The 26,952-nt window shown below is 43.6% G+C and overlaps 1 protein-coding gene across 3 annotated transcripts in view; it reads right to left on the reverse strand.

Annotated features, from left to right (window-relative positions):
- grb10b (growth factor receptor-bound protein 10b) overlaps positions 1-26,952 on the reverse strand; it is a 62,323-nt gene that overhangs the window by 9,525 nt on the left and 25,846 nt on the right. For all 3 annotated transcript variants that reach the window (XM_070967064.1, XM_070967065.1, XM_070967063.1), the window contains exons 4-6: positions 23,113-23,407; positions 21,226-21,370; positions 2,274-2,430 (exon numbers count right to left, since the gene is read on the reverse strand). In XM_070967064.1, coding sequence (XP_070823165.1) covers positions 2,274-2,430; positions 21,226-21,370; positions 23,113-23,407 — 597 coding nt within the window. The remainder of the gene's footprint in view (positions 1-2,273; positions 2,431-21,225; positions 21,371-23,112; positions 23,408-26,952) is intronic.

The following is a 26,952-nucleotide window of genomic DNA, read 5'->3' on the forward strand; positions in this document are numbered from 1 at the left end:
TGCAGTATATTTTCTAAAAGCCTCCTCACATGACAGTGTAACAGCCTGTACGTGGAAGCGAGACTACATTTTGGCTAAAATATATATACACAAGTGGTGAGTTGAAACAGTTTGGAGTGTTTTTTTGCATCCGTTTTTCACCATGTCTCTTTCTTCACTGTGTTTCACCAGCAGCCACACTGCTCTGCATAAAACTGCACCCCCTTCTCTCCCACATCTGTTAAACTGTACAGACATGAGCACAGAGCACAGGCTCAACTTGTCTTCCATAAGTGCTTTATAATCGCCTCCTCCTCAAGGGGAGGTTGGATTTAACGTTCAGCTGGCCACAGCTTTCCGAAGTTACTGCTAGTCTGCTAAGTCTAACACAAAATCACCCTGACAGTAACATAAAGCGCTCCCCTTTCTTAATGCAGCAATGAGTTAAAATTCCTTCATTAACGGCCAGCATAGAGCATCGTTTTTCAGCATTGTTTTCTACTTTTAGACTTTTCCTCATGCCTTTTTAGTGGCGCATTTGACTCTCAACAATATCAAAACAGTTCAAATGTCTCAAGCAATGTTTGTGCACAACATGCTACTTTCTCTAACTGCTCATGACCGGCCAACTAAAATGCAGAGTCGACACAGAATACTAGAGTCCTCATCATTTTGACCTTTTTACACCACATTGGTTTTGAGGGTTTCTGTTTCCAGGAGAGCGGTGTCACTGGTAACGGCACTCCTAGTCTATGGAACCTTTACCATGAAAGGTGGCCTTTAAACTTTCATCAATCATCTCCATCACCTCTCTGCTGTGTCATTTATAGTACTGGATCGATAACATTACACCGCATCTGACACTGAGAGGTCGGCAAAGGTTCAGTTACAGTGTTCATCAGTTTACATCATCCAATCTTTAACCTTCAATTATTACCTTCTCTTCCTTCTCATCTGCTGGCTCCCACTCTGAGCCCTTACTCTAATTTAAGTAAAAAACATCATGATACAATCTTCTGCATGACAAGTATTCTTGAAAAGTAGCTCAACACCCAGAATAATCTGGGGTGGGACTGTCCTGGATCTTGGTCCAGGATCTTTGTTTTTTAAATCTGGAACCTTAAAAAGACCTGATTCCAAGCAGTGACCTTAAATGAGCCTGCCCGAGTTAAAAATATCAGCAAACGATGTCAAATACCATACACGATACTCTCTGTTGTTTTCACTATCCTATACTATAAACCACACACTTTTCTCTCAACCACCAACAGGTAGAGGCTTTAGGGCTGTAACATTTATCAATTGCTGTTTGTTTAATTCATAAATTGGGACTCGAGAGTCTCTGCTGGTTCCCCAAGAGGTCCGAGAGTATTGCTAAGCATCAAGAAGGGCCCCTGGGAAACACTGTCTCCACTTACAGTAAATCTGTTTTCTTGCTTAGAGTAACTTTAGGAAAAAGTGATCTCAAACATACATTACTGTCGAGTCTCCTTCAAATGCAACATGCTGAAGCTGGAATCTCTTTTAACTATGTTGTCAGTTAGCAGGACAAGGACAGAATTTGTCTCAACATTCATGTAATCATCAGATTTTATGATGACAAGGTTTATATTCATCAGCTTACACTGTTTCCTAGCAGCAACTTTTCCCTCTCTTATGCATGTATCTACAACTCAGGCATCGTCCAAGCTCTTTCTGTTTTCTTGACTTTCCATTGTCTGCTCACTACTAAGAAAGTCATTCGCGTGTGGGTGCTAAAGCACTTCAACCCCAGTGCAATGCACTGTCTATTTCCATCGCTTTCTGCTTGCACACGCGCTGATTTACCCTACATATTTTTCAGTGACAAGCAGCTCAATGTGTGTCTTCAATGTCTGTCTCAGTTTTTCATGAGATAACAACCTAACCCTGCCTCATCTGCATAATCATCTGCGCTGCTATAGCAAACTTTTGCACAGTCACTGTGTTGTACTTGATTAGATCTCTGGACATGATGTCTCTGTACGTATGTAATATGCCGTATAGTATGTATATGCACTCATGCTTGAATACATGTCTGCGTGACAATGCGTGCCTGAACTGTCTGTCTGGCAAAGTATGTGGACATGCATGCATGCATGCATGCATAAGCACCTGTGTGTGTCAGTGTTTGTTTGCACGTCTCTTTCCATCCAAAAGTCCATGTGTTCGTGTGTGCGCAAGTGAGTGTGCACGAGTGTCTGATCACGAGTGTTTATGTGTGCAGCTGTGTGTAGGTGAACGGTGTTTCGGGCCTGCAGGGCTCTGCCTCTTACCTAGTCCTAGCAGCGGGTGGTGTTCAACAAGTGCCCAACTGTTGTCGTCCACACAATGGCTTTTATAAACCAGGAGCTGGCAAAGGTCTCTGGCTGTCATGTCGGCTGGGATTTCCACCACTTTACCCATGCCGTCTTCACTGAAGATCTTCACAATCTGTGAGGAGAAAACATATTAGAGTTCAGTTTTAATAAAGAATTCATTTGCAGGTAGTTTGGTAAATTGTTTCGATAAATATGAAGTCCTTCATGTGAAAGAATTAAGCAACAGAATGACAGACCTTTCCAGGTGCAATGGACACATGTGTAAGTGTAAGGTTTCAACATAAATTTTTATACTAGGTTATTATAAAGCCATTTAACACAAACCATTTTTGAATACTAGGTGGGTGAAGCCAGCAATTTTCTTCAAACACTAGCATAGTATTTATCATATAGCACCCCATACACTATAGCATACACTGGCCTGTAATTATAGCACACAATAGAAAAGAACAGACATTCAACACTATGTACCAATTGTGGTGTTAGAAATCACAGACAAGCATTTCTTATAGCAACTTGTTGGTGTAATATACAAGCAAATGTAATGTAGTGTATAACAAGCATCTGCTCTTGTGAACACAAAGCAGGGCTGCCTACACCATATGGGTAAACTGTACTGTAGCTTGAGGTGAAGTGAGCACGGTCTTTCCAATTATAGCTTATCAAGAAAATGTATGCAAGTAGCCTGAGATAAAACATGGCCACTGGATGCGCTTCAGGCTCAAATTCACCAAGTTTTCCATAACTTAATATGTTGAATTTGGGCCAGTGATGAAGCCAGGGACATATTACATTTCAGGATGAATCTGTTGCTGATGAATAATTTATGCTGCTTTGGCCAAAACATGAATTACACCTGTTTTCATATTGTTTCAGTTAATAATACTGACTCAAACACGTATCAACATGCATTGAGCCACTAGCATAACATCCATACTGTGCAGCAACAGTGCATCAGGCTCCAAGTAGGTTAAACTTCACTCTAAGATCTCACCTGTGTAGGACACATCCACTTACACCCAGATAGTCTTGTATATGAGTATATACTGTAGGTAAGCTGAAATATGAACTACGACTGCCTCCCCGATCGTGGCCAGCAGCAGTCATTTACTTTCACCATGTGTCCAGAGGTTGGATTTTCAAAGAGAATCCATACAGTCACATTCACAGCATACTCTAATGGTCCACAGAAAAAACTAGAGCAGCCTACTTAACCTGCAGAGAAATCCTGCCTTGTTAGCCTACACAGGAATCCAGCCTACTGTACTAAGCCTACACATGTCATGTATGCACACTTGTATGCACACTTCCCACATAATATGTTATGACAAAGATATTTTGTTCTCCTCTTGAGCAAAGATGCAGCTTATAGCGTCACAGTTTGTACAAACCAGGCCTGAGGCGCGCTATCCATCCAAAATGCTCATGACGAATAGCGAGGGAGCCTCAATCATTAAAAGCTGCTGATGGTTTTTTGACTCTTTCTTTTTTTTATTGCTCTGCTCACATCTTGAAAAAAAAAAGACAAATTGGCTTCAGCCTTTAAGGTATTTACACATTCCACGTCTCGCCTCTGGCTGAGCGAAGCCGTACTTCAAAGAAATGGTCTTAAAATGTAAAAAGAGAAGGAGGCGAAGAGAGGCAGAGACGCACAGGGAAAGATAAGAGACACAGAAAGAGAGCGGTCTTACCTCCACGGCCCGCAATAGGCAGCAGTCCGGGGAACACGAAGGCATTTTTGGAGTGAGCCCGGCTCCCCACACAAACACACTCACTCGCGCACAGTCACTAAGACAGAAAAGCTCGCCGTTCTGTCGCCCTGTCTCCTCCAGAGACACAGATAGAAATTTGAATGGCGACAGTTGACAGTTGCAGTTGTGCTACCTGTCAGATAGCCTGGAGACGAGTCCTTCAGTCTATCTAGGCCGCCACCTCTGTCTTTAAAAAAAAAGAAAGAAAAGAATTCAAAAAGCTGGCTTTGTGACCTTAAGCTGGTGTCTGTACAGCTCAAAGGACAGAGACAGTCAGTGATCGGATAGCAGCAGGTACAGCACAGTGCTTCCAGTGCCGGTTGAGTCTGACAACTATCTTTCTTTCTCTCCCTCCCTCTCCCTCCCTCTCTCTCTCTCTCTCTTGCTCGCTCTCTCTCTCTCTCTCTCCCCCTCACAAAGGGTTACAGCCTCAGCCATGGGCTCCGAGGCACACTGAATCAAACCACACGCTCACCAACCAATCATAAGGCTGCAGCAGGCTGATGTAATCATTCCCACACAGACCCAGGCTCACACACACACACACACACACACACATACAGAGGCACACACACGCACACACACACACTCTCTGAGAGGCACACACCGTCCAGTAGACACACAGACGCACAGTCATGCACAGACACAGCCAACTTTTTCAGACCTCTTGCGAGCTCTCTGCTTCAGTTTCTTTTTAGATCCCGAAGCGGGAGGGTTCATTTGAGAAGGGTGTGGGGCAGTGAGGAGGAGGAGGAGCAGGAAGTGGAAGACAGGATATAGGAAGGAGTAAAAAAGTTTGTCTTGGTCACTTTTCTTGCCTCCAAAATGTTCAGATGTTTTCAAGTGAGGGCTTGTCGGCTTGTATGTGCTCTGAGCTCCCTTCCTCCCTCCTTTCCTCCCTCCCTGTGGCTTAACTTTGAACTCCCCAGTCAGATCTCTCTGCCTCTCACAGCAGTAACAAGACTCATTACAGAGCAAATGAAATGAAACAAACCTGGAGCAGCACTTGAGCACTCCGACCTTCTCCTCCTCCCCTGGTGGCTAGCTTCGTGCCAACATTCTTTCTCTCTAAAGAACAAAAAAAAAAAAACCTGGAGACTTTTGCACACACATGCGCGCGCGCACACACACACACACACACACACACACACACACACACACACACACACACACACACACACGGCCCCCCCACCCCTCCTTTTAACTCCGATATTTAATACGGCATCAGACAGACAAAAGCCTTGACACACCCCGTCTGGGAGAGGCGAGAACAGCTTTACGTTGTCCTTCAAGCAACCTCTTCCTTTATTCCCTACTTTTTTCAGTGGAAGGGAGGGTGTGTGTGTGTGTGTGTGTGTGTGTGTGTGTGTGTGTGTGTGCATGTGTGGGTGAGGTGCAATCCAGGAATAAGCACAGTTCCACAGAAGGAAGGAGGAAATAGTGGCAAAAGTGGTAGCAGTAACAGAGATATGACTTCATTTACTATAGCGGGAAACTTTGGGGAGGGAGGGGAGGGGGGTCTGCGGCTGGGGGAAGGGAGAGAGAGCGAGAGAAACGTGTGTGACTGGCTGCACATGCACACAGGCACGTATGTGGGTGCATGTGTGTGGGACAGGGAGAAACAGGAGACAGACAGACAGACGTGAGAAGTGAAGGGAAAAGGAGTGGGAAGCAGAGGGAAGTGAGAGAGCGAGAGAGACTGGCTGGTGACACACTGCAGCAGAATGTGTAGCATGAATGCCTCTTTCTGTTAACTACATATCTAGCCTGCACAGCTGTCTCTCCCACCCACCCCCTCCCTGCCATTACACCCAAACACTCACACGGACCAAGACACACACCCTCATCTACGTCACAGTTAGTAAGCCGGAGGGGAAAGCCCCGAGAAGGGTGCACGCATCCCGCAAGCTGCAATCCAGGTTTGTACACAGCTGTAATTATTAGAGTTGGTTCATCGGGACATTACGTTCAAACCTTTTGACAAAGAATTAACAGAAACTGGTTGGAAAGTTTGGCAGATATGATGCACATTTTGCTGCAGTTGGGATGTTTAGAAGACAGGAATGATAATCCGACCTGTCTTGTCGTTTCGCACAAGAACAAGCAACCAGTAAAACCTCATGTTTGCCACTGCGACAAATAAGTCAACATGTCTTATCTGACCTGGCCTGGCTTTGATATGAAAGGTGTTCCGTGGGTTTCTATTCAACATAAGAATGACAGGATTAGCATAATCCAAGTGTTTGTCAGTCCAAAGTCAAGCTTCAACCCTGAAGGTTTACTCAACTCACGAACAAGGTGTGTTATCAACCACATTTAATGCCATTTCATAAGGCAGACACCAAACAGTCATTGTTAGTATGTCAGTGTATCAGTGCAGCTGGTGCAAAGGCGGCGTAAGGTCAAACACACTCGCCAAACCCTGCAGAAGTTCATACGTAGCACTCCACTGAACTCAAAATCTGATCTTGTGATTGGAATAGCAGCTCTTATTGGTTAAGGGATGAACCCTCAGTCACATTGTGCCCTCCTAGTGAACGCCACTGGAGCAGGGACAAAGATGGCAAAGTGCAGGGAGAGCTATCCAGATTTGAAGAAACTGGGAATTAATCGAGGATAAGTACACATTATGTAAGTATAAAAATAAATATGGAAAGAATTATCCCCACTGTCTGCCATGTCCAATCTGCAGTGCACGACACAACGCTGCAAACACTACAATCCTATTTGATACACAGCATTAAGCTAAGTCCTTTTTAATTACATGGTTTAGTCTGGAGTTATAGTTTTCAACCTGGACTTATGTGAACAGGGATAATCAGATCTTTGCACACAGAGGTCAAACACGGGTTCATGTTCCTTAAATTTAGGATCTTTTTTTTTTTTACAACAGGGCAAAAATTCCACAACACAGCACATCAAGACAGCATGTGAGTATATACTGTATGAACTTAATGCCAAGGAAGAAAAGCCTTTCCTTTAATTACAAAGACCACCTCATCTCTGACTGTGACTGGTGATTTTAACAGTCAGATGATACCGATCAGCTGAGAGTGTGCATGACTTCAAAGCTTGACCTGAACTGACACCATGCTCCATTCTCCCGGTCCGTAATAGGCTGCCCTCACAAACAAATCAAATGACTAAATGTGAATAATCTGGGTGGGAGATGTGGAAATCTTATCTTGCAGTGTAGCAATACCATTAGACTGCCTCATGAGTGGAAGGAATGAGGAAGCAGACGGAGGTGACAGCGGAGTGACACATTTCAACTGACCTACTCTACTTCTTGGTCTTCTTGTCAAAGGCAAAGAATAGACGTGTGGGCAAAAAAGGAGGCAGGCATAGGTGCGAGTGAGAGTGAGAGTGAGAGAGAAAAGAAATAGATTACTCGTTATGTTCTAATGCTTTTAACTGTGTCCTCATTTAGACGGAGGAGCAGAGCAGAGCCTCTCAACCTCTCTGATGACTCAGGTCTGATAAATGCCCTCTGATGTAATCCCCCAGGGAGAGACTGAGAGCTTCAGGCAACACACTCACACATGCACGCATGCACACACGCACGCACGCACACATTTATCAGACACACAGGCACCCAGATGTGCTCACTTACGCCTACACATCCTGGGATACAAACAAACATACACACACAAACATACACACACACACACACACACACACACACACACACACACACACACACACACACACACACACACACACACACACACACACACACACACACACACACACACACACACACGCACTTTGCTAAGCGTATACATGTTGTGCATATTAGAGTCTCTGCATGCTCTGGGACATACCTGCACACACACACACACACACACACACACACACACACACACACACCCACACACACACACGCAAACAGAAACTAGACAGACGCAAACAGACAAAGAGAAGATAAACTGCACTGTATTTGAACATGCTTTGTAAAAACAAAAGTATGTACCCAAGCATGTGTGTGCACGCCCAGCAGCTCACACGCATCTACCTCTCTGAGAATTAGCTGCTGGTCTATAAATAGCTCCAGTGGTATTACGTACACATTACAAGCCATTACATCAGATTGGAGTTACTGTGGCAGACTACAACTCCAAAAAGACTATTAGCCATTAGGCCTACAAGCCTGCCCACTCATGAGGATCCATTACATGAGGGCAATGTTGTGAAGCAGGAGTGAACCTGGGAAACAGCTGAGCCAGGGAGAGGAAATACCCAGCCAAGACCAAGCATCATGAAAAAATGCTAATCAGTTACTGGCAAAAACCTCATTTTTTTAGACACTTCCTTGTCACGCCATTTATTCATATGAAATAAAAAATTCAACACTGATGTCAGCTCCCATGTCAACTCTTCCTGATATATCGATGCGAAAAGCGAATCCTTTCCAGTTAATAAGCACAGGGATTTAGTTGTCCTGGGCTGAGCCTGTTGGCTATGTGCAATTCTGACACACCCTAACCTTAACCACAGCCCTTACACTGACCTTAATCTTTCTTTTCTTGTTGGTAATGGCATGCACAATTAATATCTGGAGCAAAAATGATTCACTTCTCAAAGCTCATAAAGTCCACTCCGGAATACTTATGACCCATTCATTGGGGGGTTAGTCACAAAACAATGACTTCAAAGAGACTGGGAGGAGAAACCGATGAAACTGACGAGGTCTGATAAAGTTTTTAGATTTATTTATGACAATATTAGATGAAACTACTTTCTATGAGCAAGCAAGCAAGCGACATAAAACTAACATTTTCATCATTTTCAGCAAAATCAAATGTAGAATTATCAAGACTTCACAGCTTTATTGCACCAGTCTTCTATATACAAACTTACAAGGTGCTGCTTTTTAGCAGGTCTTGTCAAGACAACCCCTCCATCGTCAACATTTAGTTATATCTGCTCTGCCACTGCCTTGCAAAAACCTGATACATGTTGCCAAAAAAGAACTGTGGCCATTGATGAGCAGATTTGGCTCAGGCAGCCCACCCCAGCGTCATATTCCCATTAACAAGAATGCTCTATAAAGCCCCTCTAACTGTAATGTGGTGCTGTGTGTGTGGTCTGGGCCGCCTCTGCAAACTAACGTCCGGAAGATGAGATGGAGACACAAAAACCTGAATGCGCCTCGGACAATTGGCCGTACCCCGCTCAGCGCCTGTAGTCAGCGGTGGTGTGAGGCATTAGCCAAGAAAACTCTGCTGACTCATGAGGAAGGGACGGTGAACTGTCCCTTGTCATCCAATTACCGTGTCAAATTAAGACCCAAGACACAGAGGCCTATCTGGGCTCAGTGAAGCAAAGGAAGGCAGAAAGGGATTTAGTGGGCAGGGGACAGAGGGAGGGAAGAGAGAAAAAGGAGAACGAGAGAGAGGGATGGTATAGAGAGAGAGAGAGGGATGTATGGAGAGAAACGTAGGAGGAAAAGACTCTCAGTGCACATTAACAATACAGAGTCATGTACAGTGGAATCTCTGCCACTGTGCAGCCATGCATCAGACCATACACTGTATATCAGGTAGTTAGTTGGCCCACAGAGCCTGCTCTGTCTGTGAATAATGGAGTCTCAACACCCACTCAGGCTCACAAAGTGGAAGGTTGGAAGAGTTTGGAGCTGAGCCGGGTTGAATTTAATTAGCAATGCAGGTCAGGCAGCACAAATTTAGGCCGGACTTCATTAGGAATCAAAAGTTAGAGGTCAGGTAAAATGTCTATTTTTGGTTAAATCTAATTCTGGTTCTTGGAGAGGAAAATATTTTGGGCCCAAAGACAAAAAGTGTGTGTAACTAATGTCAAAGTCCAGCAAGTGCAAAAAGAGACTGTATCAGAAAGTGCTTTGACATTTATTTTTCCAGGTTAGTTCCACTGAAGAGGGCGCAGACGAAACAGCACGATCTGATGTTGCCGTGTTGGTGTTGTTCCTACAACATCATAATTATGTTGCTCCAGGACCATCATTGCAACTGACCAATCACACTGTTTTGATGTCAAAGCTTTGTGAGTCGGGGAAAAAGACCAGAAAAATATGCAGATGAGAAAAGTTCTGTGATGGAGCCACTCACCCGCCATGAACTGCTGCCTGTGCTTTATTGCTTCTTGGTGAGTTAATGGTCCTGGAGCAGCGTGAAACACAGTGTTGAAGGAACAACACCAACATGGCAATATCAGACAAGGCACATCTGTGCATTTTCCATGTCTGTGCTGCTATAAATTGACAAGCTAATAGGCTGTTTAAAAACAAAATCAAGCAGAAAACCATTGCATAGGTTCATTCTTACTTGGATGACTCATGAGTCTTCTTATCTCAGAAGGCCTTGTACCACTACTTCTGGTGACCATAATTTCCTGATTTTATCCATTTACTCAGAATGGAATCAATCATTTTTCTAAGAGTTTCGTCACACATGGAGTGATTTAGTCATGTTTGAATTGAATTTGAATTCATATTATTAAAGCACTTCCTAAAGGCCATCTAAGCAGGGTTATGATGATGTAAGAACAGTCTCTCCCCTATTTACCAGGACTACCTGCTGAGCAACACCCCACATGGAGCCAAATATTTTACCAACAGGAGTAAAAGTGGGAGCGGATGCTTAATTGTGCACCAGGGCGGACTGCCAGTACACCCCAGGAAGCGAATGTCCTTTCAGACCACTGCTGATTTGGAGCCATTGTCCAATTACAGCAGGAGGGCAGAAGGATGGGGCAGGGGATTGTGAATGGGCAAACAAAGGATGACATCACTGGCATGATTTTGGCAATGTACTGGAAATGGTCCCCTAGTTGTATGGCAAGTGGTGGCATTGCTGCACGGTGGCCTCTGGATACATTTAGACATCCGACCTACAAGAGAGACTCTATTCCTCATATTTCTATTTCATACAGCTGATGAGACCTTCAAATTGGTGTCGGTGTAAACAACAGAAAATCACTGTTCTCACAAGTAACTAGTTTTAATAATCCGTAACTGAACGATCATGAAGCTATAATAAAGACACTGAATACCAAAGGAAGACAGAGAAAGAATTATGACAGTATGGAGGGGACATATCCACAGGTCTCTGGGTCCCATGAGTGAAAGAGGGCGACTGGCATCACAGGCAACTACAAACAATCATTTCCCATTAAGAGGAATCACAGTTTGTGGTACAGTTCTGTACAAGCTGTCCCCAATAACGGAGAGATTTCTCTGGAGATGCCAAGATCACAGTGTCTTCTGTCTGTCACACTCTCTCATTCTCTCCACCGGTACAAATCCCAGTGGCAGCTCTTTGTCTACAAATTCCTCTGAAGGGCCTTCAAACAATCAGACTTGTTCTTTGATAACAGAAAATGATCACTGAAGGCCGTGGCTACATGAATAATATCATTTTCATTTCTCTATATCTTCTCCGTTGAGCATCCTGTCCATCTTCCTTTAGTCTGCCTTTATGTTTTGTGACAATTCAAATAAGAGGAAACACTGAATATTTCTTCCTTTTCCATATTAACTTCTGACTCAGCTTTTTATCCGGAGCCGTCTCCTGAATTTGCTGTCCAACAATAGCTGATTTATGATGCAATCTGGTGAATGTGTTGCATAAAGAGCCCAGAAGTCAAACAGACTTAACATATTCACAGTTAAGCAGATAATAAACTGTTTCCTGTGGCACATGCCAGATGAGCAGTACAGCAACAAATAATCGCAAAAAAAGTAATAATAACCTTTTTCAAAACTTTTACAACACTAATAAATCACATGATCACTGTTTTTAGCAGCTTTTCAATTTTTAATTTTCTATTCTCCTTCAGCTTTTTCCTCTTTCTTCCTTCCTTTTCTGCCTTTTCACAGCAGTGGCTCAGAAATCTGAGCTGTCCTACTTTCCCTGAGAGAGAGAGAGAGAGAGAGAGAGAGAGAGAGAGAGAGAGAGAGAGAGAGAGAGAGAGAGAGAGAGAGAGAGAGAGAGAGATGCAGTCTCCATGACCTACATGAGTCCAACAGCTCTGTTCAGCTTTGGCCAGATGAAATGCCTACAGGCAGCAACACATTGCTCTCTTTGAGAAATGCATGGACACAGCACACAGACATGTGTGTACACCTGTATTCACATATGTATGGGTTAGGGTAAAGTAAGTACACCAAAAATACACACTCAAGCATCGTGTGCTAAAAAAAGCTCTCACACAAAGTTTGTCAGCCTAAACCTTAAACTGTATCATCTAATGAGCAAAGATGATTCGCATCAGTATTGAGTCTCTGACGATCTAAAATATGGACGGAGGGGAGAGCGGACGCTATCAGGGATTCCCATTAGCTGAAGGAGAAATGGGATCTTGGGCGATTAGCTGGGTGAAGTTGTGGCTTCTAATCTTACACTGCCTGCCCTCTGGGACAGGGAGTGAGGGATGGACTGTTGGAGGTGCATCACTGGCGGTGCCTGGGTGGTCCTGTCAAGTGTCCCCAGAAAGACATTTATTTAGATAAATTCAATGCAGAAATGTAGCAGAGAATGAATTATTAACTATTTATTAATATTTAAGGCTTGAGGTTCCCTACCATTACCGCGATGTACATTTTAAATGCTCTGAATGGGATTCCCTTGTTAATCTATCTCTAAAAAATGAACTGTGGTGACTTCATCCGACGCTGGGCTAAAAGAGACGTAATGTACATTCATATCTGCTACATCTGCCTCACGGCTGGTAATGCTTTACTGATTGGCAGGCATTATCTGAGATACTTTGGGACTGTACCCACTCTTGCTTAGTTTGCTGTGAGCTTTAAAAAGATAATTCTCCAAAACGAAGTTGAAATTGTTGTTTCCACGCAGGCAAAATGCACAGTTTGAGATCAGAAGTGTGCACAGCCCTGATTCCAAAAAAGGTTTGTGTTAGGTATGAAGGGGCATCCTGGAAAGACTCACTCGTTCACAAGCAAGGATGAAGCGAGGTTCACCACTTTGTGACCACATGATTGGATAAAGGAGATTAATACATGAGCTCAGGAACTCTTTGTAAAAGCGTCATTAAACACAGTTTATATGTAAATCATTGTATTCTGTTTTTATTTCAGTTTTTTTTTTTTTTTTAAATAAAGGTTGTATCTACTATAGTTATGTACACTGTGCACTTACTGCCTAACTTAGTGCCTGACCTGGTCAAAGCATCACTTAACTCAAATATGCTCTCTCTAAACTGGTCAACAATGCAGTGACTATGTTTTTTAAATATTGTCACACAGTTTTTTGCAGCATCATGTTTAGCAGTAAATATTATTTTGGGTTCTAGCACGTCTTTCCCCCGTCTACGTGCTTCCTCAGTGTTTTAATTATGTAGCAGCCGAGCTAAAGCCGAGCTTCCGATGCCCGTTGGAGATCAACTGTTCACTGAGTATTTCAGCAGTGGCAGTGTACGTTTGTATGCACAATGACTCCAGCTGGAATTTATTTTCGACTTTATGTGTATACACTGCTGCTTTTTAATTGGCTCTGGGCTATCATGTGGTGTTCATCACATGCAGTGCTCTGCCACAGTGTAGGCAGGGGAAGTTTAGCTGCAGCTGGCTTAATGGTTGCAGTGACACTGACCTATTTTTACTGGAAGCATGTAATTTAATTTAGCATGCAAAAGGATAATTTTAAACCAACAGTTTGTGTCTAACAATTTACATAAGTGGGACACTACTCCAAGAGCCAGCCACAAAATAAGTTCCTCTGGGATAGTCTTGATTTTGGTCAATGCCCTTGGTAATTGGTAATATACCAATGCACAACTAAAATTTCACAGAACCACAATGATATTTACACACAAGCCATGTGTTGATCTATTCCCTAGTGGCTTTGTCCGGTGCCCATTTTTAAGTCCTATTTATTTAAACTGAGCCATTACTCAGACTAATCATTCCATCCTACCTTATTATTTAACACCTCTGTGTGTGTGTGTGTCTGTCAGTGTGTGTGCGTGTGTGTGTGTGGGGGGCAGTGTGGCAGTAGCAGGTCGAGGCATGTTTCCATTTAGCAGCAGGGAGTAAATACGGCCCTGACACATGACGTGTTCCAGATCCAACCGCAGCCTGCCTGTCACTCCTCCAGGTAGTATTTGTTCTACAGCAGCCAAACAATTTGTATTTCACAGCACTGAAGGCTGCAAATCCACTCAGCCCCTCGTGATAGTTCATATATGTTGGTATGTGTGTCTGCTCGAGAAAGAGAGCAGCGACATGTGTGCTCACATAGGGTTACTGTACCACCTGCATGTTCTCAGAGAGCATCAGATAACATGCAAGTGTGTGTGTGTGTATGTGAGAGTTGTGTGCATGTGTGTGAGAGTTGTGTGCATGTGTGTGTGTGTGTGTGTGTGTGTGTGTGTGTGTGTGTGTGTGTGTGTGTGTGTGTGTGTGGACTCGGAGACTAGACATAATGTTGGAAATAATGAAGCCAGCATGCAGGGATGCATCACATGTACACACATGGACGCACGCACACTCAGTAAAACACCCAGTTTGAGCGCATTATTTATATTGACACCAGTTACAAATAATCACTAAGATACAAACAATTCAAGCACCATAAACAGGACAGGACACCACAAAAGTGACTAGCCAGGGACTGCACAAGACAACAAGTGTCCGTGTGTGTGTGTGTGTGTGTGTGTGTGTGTGTGTGTGTGTGTGTGTGTGTGTGTGTGTGTGTGTGTGTGTTCCATATTTCACTTTAAGATCCATTTAAAAATCAAGCCGGCTGCTGGAAGAGTGAGCCAGCAGATTTCTGGCGCTGTGTCACCTTTGATCTCCGCACAGTGCGGCCTGCAGAACACATCAGCGCTACAATGAGAAGCAGAACGCACACACACATGAACATACGCTCTCACAGATGCACACACATAAGCATCCCCCGCTTGTAAAGACAAACATACATACATTAGGTCGACGCACATACACACACACAAAAACCTGAGCAAACTTTTAAACACACACACCCATGCACGCGCGCACAGACGTTCCCACACATTGAGGCAGACGGTTTGGGCATCGGCAGCATTCCATTCTGCTTTTCCGTTTACAGTGGAAAAATCCACCCTTTGACCCGGAGTATTTCCAACACTGAGGAAGGAGGCAGCCAAGGAATGCCATGCTTCAGCACTAAGAGAGCGAGAGCAGGAATGGATCGATGCCCATCATTTATGTACCGGGTGTTTCTGGTTTCACTTTTTAGCAATTAGCATTTAAGTGTGTAAAACTGTTTTCTTTCATTGGAAATCTGATACAGAGATGCTAAAGGTTATACTTTTCAGACATCACATGGCAATGACTAATCACCCAACTCTGCAGCGACCCTCAGCTCTGTAGGCATCTTAGCTTCTTTCAGCTCATTGTTTTGGTTTTATGACAGACAAATTCACTGTTTTGGCTCATCAGTGGGGTTTTCAGTCGCAGCAGGTAGCTGTTTGCAGCAAAAAAAGATCCAAAAACCCGCTGCACACCACCTGCACAGCACCCAACAGCAAAGTTAGCATCTAGATTTTACAGCTCAAGAGCTCTGTGCTCTGGGGACAACATGCCAGTGTGTCACTGTTACTGCAGGTTTAAAATGATGAACTTTTACATTTTGTGTGAAGAAAGCTTTGGTCTCTGCAGGTGGCACTTTCTTTGTTTAGCATTAGCAGGTCGGGCTGATCACGCCAACTACTCAATTCGTCATTCTTTTCCATGCACAAGCATACATAGACTGGGACTATGTTGTACATTTTGGCTGCTTATTGCTTTACAGATTTCTTTCAGGTGCTGGGGCTGACTAGCATTAAGAGTGAGTGTATGCAACATTCATATTCTGCAGCATATCAGAAGTAATGATGATATTTTTCAGCAGCTTGCACGATGCTGAGGTGCAAAGGGAGACAGTATGCTGTCTGTCTCATTACTGCATAATACCTTCCTTGTTACTTCTTTCTGTGAATAATTGAATAAAAGCCTATAGTGCTGCTTATTATACTGGATTTACGACGTTTTTAGTCTTACACAAACCTAAGAATAATGATCTTAAAGCGAGACTCATTTAAAACAGGTCACATGATCTCTCCAAGCTGATATGGAGGCTGCTAATATCATGAGCTCATCATTCAAATTATAATTCAGTGCAGCGCACTTGATACTGGCAGGATTCACAAAATGCTTTTTTGATAAGTAGGTGTCATGGCTTTGAAGTCTGGCTGACTCAACTAGAGGCAAAGTCATGCAGACAGAGAGAGAAAGAGGTGAGGAAAAGTGATCAGCATCACCGTCATTAGAGCAAATGTTAATGATCCCTTCAGGGACACCGAGGCCGCTGTAGCAGATTACAAGAAGCAGACAGAAAAGAACTAAACTAAAGAAAGCAAGTAATCTCACCTGCTGAACGCAATAAACATACAGAACATGATGCCAAGAATGAATGACAGCTGTTCCTGTAACAATGTGTGTCGGCATGTAAACACATCATATTCGCATTATGTGATTTAATGTGCAGCACATATAGATTCATTTTTACCATTAAATGATGGTAGTTTTGATAGTTTTCTACATGTTTCTGTGCAAAATGCTTCTGTTTGTAAATTTCCCATCCTGATTTTGTGCTGCATGTAATCATTTCTAGGTTCCACCTCTAAATGCAATACTATAAATAGACAGAATATTTACATAACTCTGAACTTTTTAAATGCTTCTCATTCAAATGCTGTTGCTACTGGCGGGACATATAAATAGGTGCAGCATTTGTGTAACCCCCAAACATTTTACATACTTGGCATGTATTCACTTTCACATGTTGCTGCTAAAACTGTAAAACAGATGACGTAAACAGAAGCAGTATTTGTATTGCAGTGAACATTTTCACATACTGTACTTCGCTGTCTCCTATTGAAAAATAATAACAAGTCGCTTTTTTGCTAATGCTAGGAAGCATGAACAGATGCTGGACAGATTGCTCGTACGTTTGCTTTAGCTTGCATGATATAGAAAGCAGCAGCACTATTTGCACCAACAGCCCATTTGCTAAGATTATTCATGCCAACCCAACCTCCACTGCTCGTCTGGCACCAGGCACTATTTTAGGCCTCTTACTTCATCATGTGTGAATAACTCTTCATCGAGTGAGCTAAATTGTTTCAGGACACACTGCACAGTACTCCTGCCAGCCTGAGCCCAACAGGAATTTTGACTCAAAGTTTGGAGGAAAGGACAATGGGGTGGAGGGTTGACAGAGGAACCCTTCTGACAGACAGAGAGATAAACACTGACATGCAGTCCAAGACACACAGAGATAGACAGACCAATAAAAAGATAATGAAACACAGACTAGAGCGGCAGAGACAAGGCGTGGGGATCCTGCCATACCATAGAGCACAGGGAGCTACAGGACATCCAGTCCAAGTACAGTAAATCCAGCAAAATCTGGCAACCCAGTGATCAAATCAGTGTTCCCACACTAGAACTAGACTGGGGAAGCTTTGAGAACACGGTGTCCAAGTCTGCACATAACAGCACTTTCTATTGCACTACTGAGGACAGATTGTCAAGAACCTGGACTGAGAAAATTAATGGATATAGCAGCTAACTGCCTTGCATTCAAGGCTTCTTATAGGTTTTTCCATTGCACGGCATGGATTACACAGGCCAAGCTCTGAGTATTTTCTTAAGTGTAGTGCGGTTGTAATACCTGCTTTGGGTCAGTTGGCTGTATACAGAGAGATGCATGGAGCTTTAGAATGCCATAAAACCCAGATTATGTTTTCAGCAATCCTCAGCAAGCACAGGAAGTCAAGTATATGTGCCCATCTGTGCACATTTTCACACATACCACACTGGACTGCTGCTATTGCTCATAGCTGGCAGCTCCCTCCTTTGATTAATCATCCTGTAGCTCCCAAACCAAATGCATTCATTCAGATTTGGCCTTGTTTGTTTCATTGATGCTACACTTTAGACCAACATGTTCTGGCACACCTGCTGTAAACGTCATAGTACCTCCGCAGCATCACCTGGGCAGTGCATTACTTTAGCAGTGCACTGATTTTAATGAACAAACTGTGCCTCTATTTCAGAGTTTCCCCTTCAAGAATGCACAGCTACAAAGGCATGCTTGGTAGAGGAGGCCCTGGAGTGGAGAAATGGAGAAAGACAAGAGGGAGAAGAGAGTGGAGGAAAGTGAGGTAATTGGGAATCATATGGCCATGTCAAACAGCTTGCCCAGTGACTCCTGACAGGCCAGCGCTGTGTCCTCATGCCTCCTGTACAGAGGCCAAGGAGTGAGGTAAGGAGGAACAGAGGGACACGAGTTTGAGAGTCTGTCAGAAAGTGCCCGGAGGTAGGAAAATTCAGTAAACTAAACAGAGAAACTTCTCACCAGCAGGCTGGCTCACTGGCCTGGATGTTTGGAGGGCAGGAAGAGGGGTAGATCGAGGCAGGCTGACGATGAGAGATAAAGACAGAAAGAAAAAAAAAATGGCACAAAACGGAGCACATATGGTTGAAATGATTATGGTTAGAGGTCTTGGCGAGTGGGCCGGGAGCAATAATTTACCTGCTAGCTATCCCACTTGTACAACCCTAAACAGATCACCCACTCCTCCACTGATCTGAACCAGTCAAGGGAGGAATATGTGTTTGCAAGGAAGCAGTGTTACCACTGTTCCACATGCCTCCGGAGCTGGACCCCAAAAGCACATGTGTGCGATGGGATGGCTCTGCAGGAGGGGTTTGGTTTTGTTTCTTTTTTTTTTTTTTTTTGGGTGGAAAGGTGCTGAATTGAATTTCCACTGAAGAACAACCACAATGAGACATACTTTCCGTTGCCATCAACAATGGATAGACACTGCCAATGCTGTAAATAGTTTACAGAACTCACAAAGACAAACAGGCAGATGTGAGCGCAAACACACATGAACCTAAAAAACAAATACACCCATATATGCATGGATGGATGCACAGCACACTCACACAAGTTTACACAAGCGTGCGCTCCGTGTGCGCCCAGTAAACACGCAAAAGGAATTCAATTTTCCACATCTCTGTCTCAGCATTGTTTCTTCATTGCATAAGTGTGGTGCAAACAGAACCGATAAAAACTTTGCTTTTCCTCTAGTCACAGGAATCTAGTCACTGTTTACCTACACAACCATGTTTGGATTCAATGCACTTGGATGTACGGTGACGTTTCAACACATGACGTAAAACTGCTTTTTTAAACTATTTTCTAATATAACAGGCAAAATTCTAGTTATTGTAATTGAACTTCATAAAAAATGGGTCTAAACAACCTGATGTTACACAAACAAACCAGGCATTATGAAATGAGCACCGTGCATGTTTGAAAAATGGAGTATGGGTTCACTCCACAACAACTTTACAATCATTCTAAGGTCGTCTCTGTATGACCAAAAACAAACCCAAAACGTTTTTTAATTACACTCGAAGGAGGAGATATGAACATTGTTTGTGAGGTTTGAGTGTGCACACACATATTGGTTTTAAGACAAAAAAAAAAAACATTAATTCCTGCTCTTTAAAGGTCTTGGCACCGACTGAAAATTGGAAACAGGATTGCTGTGATGTGGGTTCACTGTAATCGCTGTCAAAGGCAGATCTAGTAGCTCCAAATAAAGTTGAAAGCCTCAAAAAAGCAAAACTGGTCAAACCTGCATCCATTTTTACCGATTTCCAAGCACCACTGCAGATATTTTATCGCCTGAAGACTGTGTGACCGCAGAAATAATTTACCTCTGCCGCTAATCTCCGACTCCCCTGCACCTCCTCCAACGCCCCGCTCCACTTCCCGCTCTATAGTGCGCTCTTAACAGGCCGTCTGGGAATTCAAAAACCAACAACCTTCCCGTCCCGTGTAGGTCTCCCAGTCTAATAAATTGGTTTCTGAATATTTACCAGACACGCTTGGTTCACTTGTACAGCGCCAAAGTTATGTCACAGCTAGTAATTCAATGCAAAACTCATAACCACTCAGTGAGACATTAATCTTTGACCTATTTACCGTATGAACTAAGATTTACTATGCAGTGTTGAATTTATGCCGCAGCTTGTAATTCAATCCGACGACATTCCCACAGAGAAAGAAACAACTTTCCCACTCGTGGAGTCTAGAATGAAATTTAACCTTTCAAGGCTCCGACCAACATTAAATATTTAGGACTTTATTTATGTCACAGATGGTAATTCAAAGCGCCAACTTCCCAACTTTTAAAGCATTTACTGGATGCCACAGGTCCATCAATTCACCATTGATTGACTGATTTATGGGCCGAGATGACAACAAAGCAGAGAAACTCACGCTGGCAAGAAATGACTGGAACTGCAGCGTATGATCTCGTACCATAAGAGCCATGACCAGAGCAGTATTTATGAGAAATAGTCCGCCCTCACATTACTGTAAACTGGTATGTTACTGTAACCAGTGCTGGCTGGCCCCATGTGAAGATCATTAAAAGTGATGTCGGAGGGACTCTGACTTCCAGGAATAGACAGACCAGTCTCTAAATCTCTGTCAACAAATGAACACACAAATGCAAACAGGCTTACACACACACACACACACACACACACACACACACACACACACACACACACACACACACACACCCCACATGCACGCTTCTGCTCCTCCTCTCTTCACCTCATTCTTTTTTCCCCTCAAACAAAGCCACAAACCCTCTCTCCTGCACACACATGCACTGTACGGCAACAGCGCTATCACATGCAAGCAATCAGCACGCCTCAGATGAGCAAAACACGGGGCAGATGTACAGCAGGGAAAAATTCCTAAAGGCTTATGTCCGACACAGCTGACCACTACACACAGCTGATTTACGATATTCAAATCCTGCATCCTTCAAAACAAGCGGCTTGAGCCACACGTCTTAGTTATCAACATAAAAGTAAATCAAAATCAGCTGATGTCTCATATCCTGTTTTTATGACATGGTCTCCCATACCGTATGAAGAGTATGTTTTCTATCCAACGTGACCACACCAAATTATAACGGAGGGTAAAATATTATTTCCCGCAAGAGCCCTGCAGGGAAAAACTAGACTTTTTTCTCTTTGAATTCCTGAAAAGTCAAAGTTTCTGTAAAGTCTTTACAGTTTGTTTTTGTAGGGTCTGACTTACATAGTTGCCAGTGGAGGGTTCTCCAGGAGGTAGGGAGCCAGGACTGAGGACAGGGGAGCTGGCTGGACTGCAGAGCTCGGGGAAGGGGTTTGGGATGGCCGGGAGAGACGATGTCCTCAGCTGCTGCTCCTCCTCCTGCAACCTCCTGGACAGCGGACAAAGGAACAGTCATACTGTGGTCAAACAGGCTTTGTAGCATTGACTTGTGTTCACCAATAAAAGGGGCACGACCTTCAGTGTGAGGTGGTGACCTGGAACAGCCTCTTGAAAAGTGAACTGGGAACTTTGAAATGAACTTTGAAATGAGAGCCGCTGACACATGTGAAATGTGTGCAGGAGAGAGAGATGGAGCGAATAAAGCTGTACAGTATCAAGACTCATGCCTGTTTCCATCTGATCTCCCCTTAATGAAGTGGAAATCACAGAGCCCCGCAGCCTGCTTGCTAATTTTCTGCAATATTTATCACGCATCAATATTGAATCAAGACATCACTTTAAAGCCGTTTTTAAATTAGGCACATGTAGTGTAAGCCTGCAGTCTGAAAGAAGAATGATGATTTGACAGCTGATCATAAACTTTTCAGGAGTCAGTCCTTTTTTCTTTTTTTTTTAAATGAGCCGGCCAGTTTGTTAAATTCTAGCTAGGTATGTAGCTCAGAAAATCACTGTGGAAGACTCTTTCTCTCTTTCTCCATCGCACTCTGCAGAACCCAGCGAGTTCAAAAGGGAACGGGCCTTTTGATGTTGTCCCATCTGAGCTTGAGAACAGGGTTATCCAGAGGTCAGGCCTGAATAATAAGAACTTCAGGGCCTGAGTCTCTGTGTGAGTGAGTGTGTGTGTGTGTTTGAGAGGGAAAGCTCATAAGACAGAATACTCCATTACCTGTTCATCCCTCCTTTTCTGTAATATACTCCAAAGGTGAGTGACAAGAGCGTGTGTGAGTGTGCATGCCCACTTTGTAATGCATACAATAACAGCATCAGGGAGAATATGGGTTACTAGTCTTCAAACTGAGGGAGCCGTTTGCATTTGGTGCTAAAACAAATGAGAATTTTCACCTTTCTCCTCCTGCCGGTGTGCTTTGAGACAAAGAGGGAGTGACAAGGAAGGAACGGGTCATTCAAGGGATAAAGACAGGGAGCGGGGAGGAAACGTTATGCCCAATTATCAAGAGGGTGTGGAAGGCTGACAGTGTGCTGTGAGAGGCTTCTTTTCCAGTGTGCAGAGAGAAAAGGGTTGGAGCCCCGCAAGTGTGCGTCGCTACGCACATGCAAATGTACGAGGCCGGAGGGAGTGAGCTCAGAGCTTAGTGCCATGCTTGTGTGTGCAGGAGCGTGCCTGATGAATGCGCACATTGGACTGAGGAGCAGTTCATTCAAAACTTCCTTCAACCATGTGGTGTATACATTTAATAAGGGTGAATCTGCCAAGTCTTTCTCAATTATTCTGTCAATTGTTTGGTCTGGAAAATGTCAGAAAACGGTGGGAATTTTGTTGACATCCTAAAATGAAAACCTAAAGAAATTGAGTTGATTATTACAGAAGACGAAGAGATGCAGCAAATCTTCACCACTGAGGAGCTGGAGTAAAGTCACATTTGGCTTTTTTTTTGTTTGAAAACAGCCACATTAGCGTCCATGTGGTAGCACCTCTGTGATGCTGTGGTGCTTCCACTCTTTGCATGACGCTCTCTCAATGCACTATGCCACTCTGCAGCCAATTATCTGCTTACGGAGGCCGTTTCTTATCCAAGTATGGACAGCTCCCTCTAGGGGTCAGTCCCTTTCTTGTGTGGCCACACAACCCATCCAACCAGGAGCCTGTGAAGTGTTCAAAGAAACATATCAATATCAGGTAAGAATCTGCACCTGCTGTGGAAAACCCACCTGACAGCGAGGATGTGCATGGGTTGTGACCGTCGGAGGCCGGTTTGGGGTGAGTCCGTGGACGAGGAGGCGGGCAGCTCCGCGGAGACGTGGCTTAGCGCCTGAGAGTGCTGACCCTGCCGAGGCTGGTTATGTTGCATGTGATGATGGTGGTGGTGGTGGTGGTGTGAGGAAGAGGTCTGTCCATTGTGCAGTAGTGGGGTGGACTCTGTCTGCTGACCACTGCAGGTGGAGTACAGGCTCTCCAGTGAAGAGTTCATATCATTCACCAGGGCCTCTAAATCGACGTCATCCTCTGGAGGAGACAGATAGAAACGAAGACAACGCTGACTGAATTTGGAGAGAAGCTGGCAGTAAAAAGAAAATTAAAAATCCCTCAAATGAAGAGTGCGAGACATGCAAAGTAGATCAGAGGCGCAGGTTTCAAAACTGCTGAGGAGAAGTGAACAAAAAGCAAGCGTGGAGCGGAAAACGCATCACTAAAGCTGGAGAGAGACGCAAACTCTAACTGCAAAAAAAGCACGATAAAAGAAAAAATGAAAGTCCTGTAAGCCTGCTGCTTCAGTTTCAAATAGCTGAGGCACACACACAAAAAGTCCCTGGACATTGTTGGGACTTTCCCTTTTCTATTTCAGTTTCTCTATCATGTCATTGTGGCCAGGATCTGAACCCTTGACCTCATTTTGCACCACCTTAATTCTAAGTAATACTAAAAAAAAAAAAAAAAGAAAAAAAAACAATGGCATGCACAAAGCACAAGAGCACACACACACACACACACACACACACACACACACACACACACACACACACACACACACACACACACACACACACACACACACACACACACACGCATGCACGCATGCACGCACACTAGTAACCAGTTTTGCCAGAGTGCTCAATCTAGACTATCTTGACGACGTACATTGTGCTGCCCTGTGTGCTAAATCTCCAGGGATAACAGGTACAAGCACAAACCTGCCCGTAACCCTTTTCAACTCTCACCACGGGGGTTCACAGCAAAGGCAACGCACTGTAAGCATCTGCTCTAAATTCTCCGTGTGTATCAAACATGCTGCTTTTAAAAGGTCTTTAAAGGCAGGACGTGGAATTCTTTGGAGAGGAGGGGGGAATCTATCCTCAAAGCCCCTGTGAAAGCCTCTCGGCGCATTTAAATTCATGAAGTGAATTTTTCAACTGTCTCCAGCAGCATGTTGAATCAGAGTTTGAGGAGAGCTCAATTGAAGGGAAGCTCACTCCCTAATTGCTTCATGCTGTGAAAGTTTTATCATCTGGGTAAACTGGGTGCCAAACTTTGCTCTTTCTAAATCACAATCCGCAGCAGCAACTCATCCTGTGATTAATAATTCTTCATTATGAAAAGAAATCTGTCTCATGAATTCATCATCAAATGTCTGTATCCAGATCACACAACTGTACTGCAGGATGCAAGTCAGCCACTAGGGGGAGACAAGCTCTAATTGTGCAGGGCAGGGACTCTCAAACCTATGGGGTTCATTTGAGGGAGCCTCACAGTTAAATAACATTAATTACAAAGAAAGGCCATAAAAGAAGAAGTCATATTGCTATTCAGCCTAAAGGATAGAGAACCATCTGATCAGAAACAGTGTTAATGTTCATTTTGATGTGGAGTTTCACTGTACTCTCCCTCTCATTTGATTGATGACTCTCCGTGGCCTTCCATTGTAATGTGGTGGAACACAACTGCAACAGATCAATAACTTCAGCATTGAACAACAGTAACATTATGAGTCATGCTGTTTGATTTTAATGATCCCTTTGTCATGATACTAAAGATGTCCTCTTTCAGTTAATTTATTGGTTCTATAATAAAATGCAAACTGAGAAAGTAAGGTTCGCTCTGCTCTCTGCGGCATATGCAAAAACTCCAGGCACAAAACAAAGCTATGCCAATGAATGAATGAATGAATGAATGAAAGCATACTGAGCCCCACATTTTAACTTTGCAGTCCTGCTGTCAGAACTCCAAGGCTTAAAATGTGGCATGACTCATGTAACTTCCCCACAGCTCAGGGTGCAGGACAGCTGACAGCTGGATCATGCAAGGTGGTGCGAGGGTCATGCCACTCCAAAGCAGCTAAAAGTCCCACTGCTCAGCAGAAAGCTGACACTGGAAAACAGCAATTTGACTGATGTGAAGTTTAAAAAGTGCTGGCTTCAAAGTGAGCCCCTCAGCCTGGGGAGGAATTGGGATTGACGGGAGGAAGCCAGATTTTTTTTTTTTTTTCTACAAAAAAAAAAAAAAGGTCCAGAGGGAACAACAACAATGATGCAGCCACAGGTTAGCGGGCTAGTAAACATTCCCATCCCTGCCTTCCCCAGCATGGCTCCAGCACTCATGCTAAAAGCTACCTGCTTACTCTAAAGTGTCGCCTTTGAGGAGCTTTTGCTGAAAACGTGTCAGGTAGCTGTATCACAGGTGCCTGTGAATCACAGGTGGTTAATCTGTAGGTATTAATAGTGACAGGTAAGCTGGAGCAGCTACTTATAGATAGCCTGGAGAGCTAAAGAGCTATATACCACAGGACAGAGGGTGCATACAAGGCTATACGCAAAGACACAAGACACCTGAAACACAAGGCAGAGGAACATTACATGCATTCAACAGCAGGAATAAAAATGATTTATAAATCTAAAAGCAATTTCGGGGGAACATACTGAAACAAAAGCTTAGAGGCTAAACCAGAAATGACGCCAAACATGAGCAAAATTCCAAAAATTACTTTTGCCCCGAACACATCATCTGCTCATCATCCATCATTCTCATGAGGTGAGACACGTTCCCTCAAGCTAGTGAGACACAACACACTTCCTCATAAATCTGATCTAGTTTGGCCTCTGGAGGGGATTTTGCAGAGCTGTTTGCACACAAAGAAACCCAACTAATAAACTCATGCATGGATGTAGGATATTTGCGTCATTAGTCACCAGGTGCAATCTCATATGCATGTCACAATCAGGCAAACAAAGCCATGCGTCATGCACATGGGTGTAAGACACACAGATTGATGACACAGACAGCATGCAGGCAGGCAGGCAGGCACGCACACACAGGATTTAAATCCATCCAACGTTTGGACCAGGGAACAAACTGTGGTTGTTCTTTCTTTGACATGGAGTACAGAAAATAGAAGTTATGCCAGATACTTGGCATTGGCAGGTACAAGAGACATAAACACTTTTATTTATGCCCAAACACACAGCGGTCACAGCATGGCTGCCTTACAATATTACAGCCATTAATTAGATCCTCTCAAAATACAGAGCAGCTCAAGAAGCAGGGAGCACACACAAAGCTACAGATGTACACAAAGCTGCTGACAGTGACAAGTTGCAGCTGTGATTAGGGTTGCAAAATTCCAGGAATATTCAGGGTGGAAATTTTCCATGGAGATTAATGGAAAATTTATTGAAAATAACAGGACTAAAATTGAAATAAATGGGTTATTTGCTCAGACTGTCTTTGTCATATGCAGATAGAAAAAACAAAAACGACAATTCAGTTGAGTTGAACTTGAATTAAATGAGTTGACTTTATTAGCATGCTCAGTCAAGCTACACCCCACACATACTTAAGCTGTTACACAGCTGCTTATTGTAACACTGAATAATATCTCTTAACTGTAAAGATGTTGTGTTGCATTATTATAGCTTGTAGCATAGGTTAGCTTCCACTACACCTCCACATAATGAGCAAAGTGACAGATAGCATGCATCCATTTAAAGCTGCATCCACCTAAAAGAGGGATGTGTGCAGTGGCTGAGGCTCCACAGGGAGTGCAGCAGGGATAACAG

Source organism: Chaetodon trifascialis, chromosome 7, assembly GCF_039877785.1.
Source record: "Chaetodon trifascialis isolate fChaTrf1 chromosome 7, fChaTrf1.hap1, whole genome shotgun sequence".
In the NCBI taxonomy this organism is placed as follows: Eukaryota; Metazoa; Chordata; class Actinopteri; order Chaetodontiformes; family Chaetodontidae; genus Chaetodon; species Chaetodon trifascialis.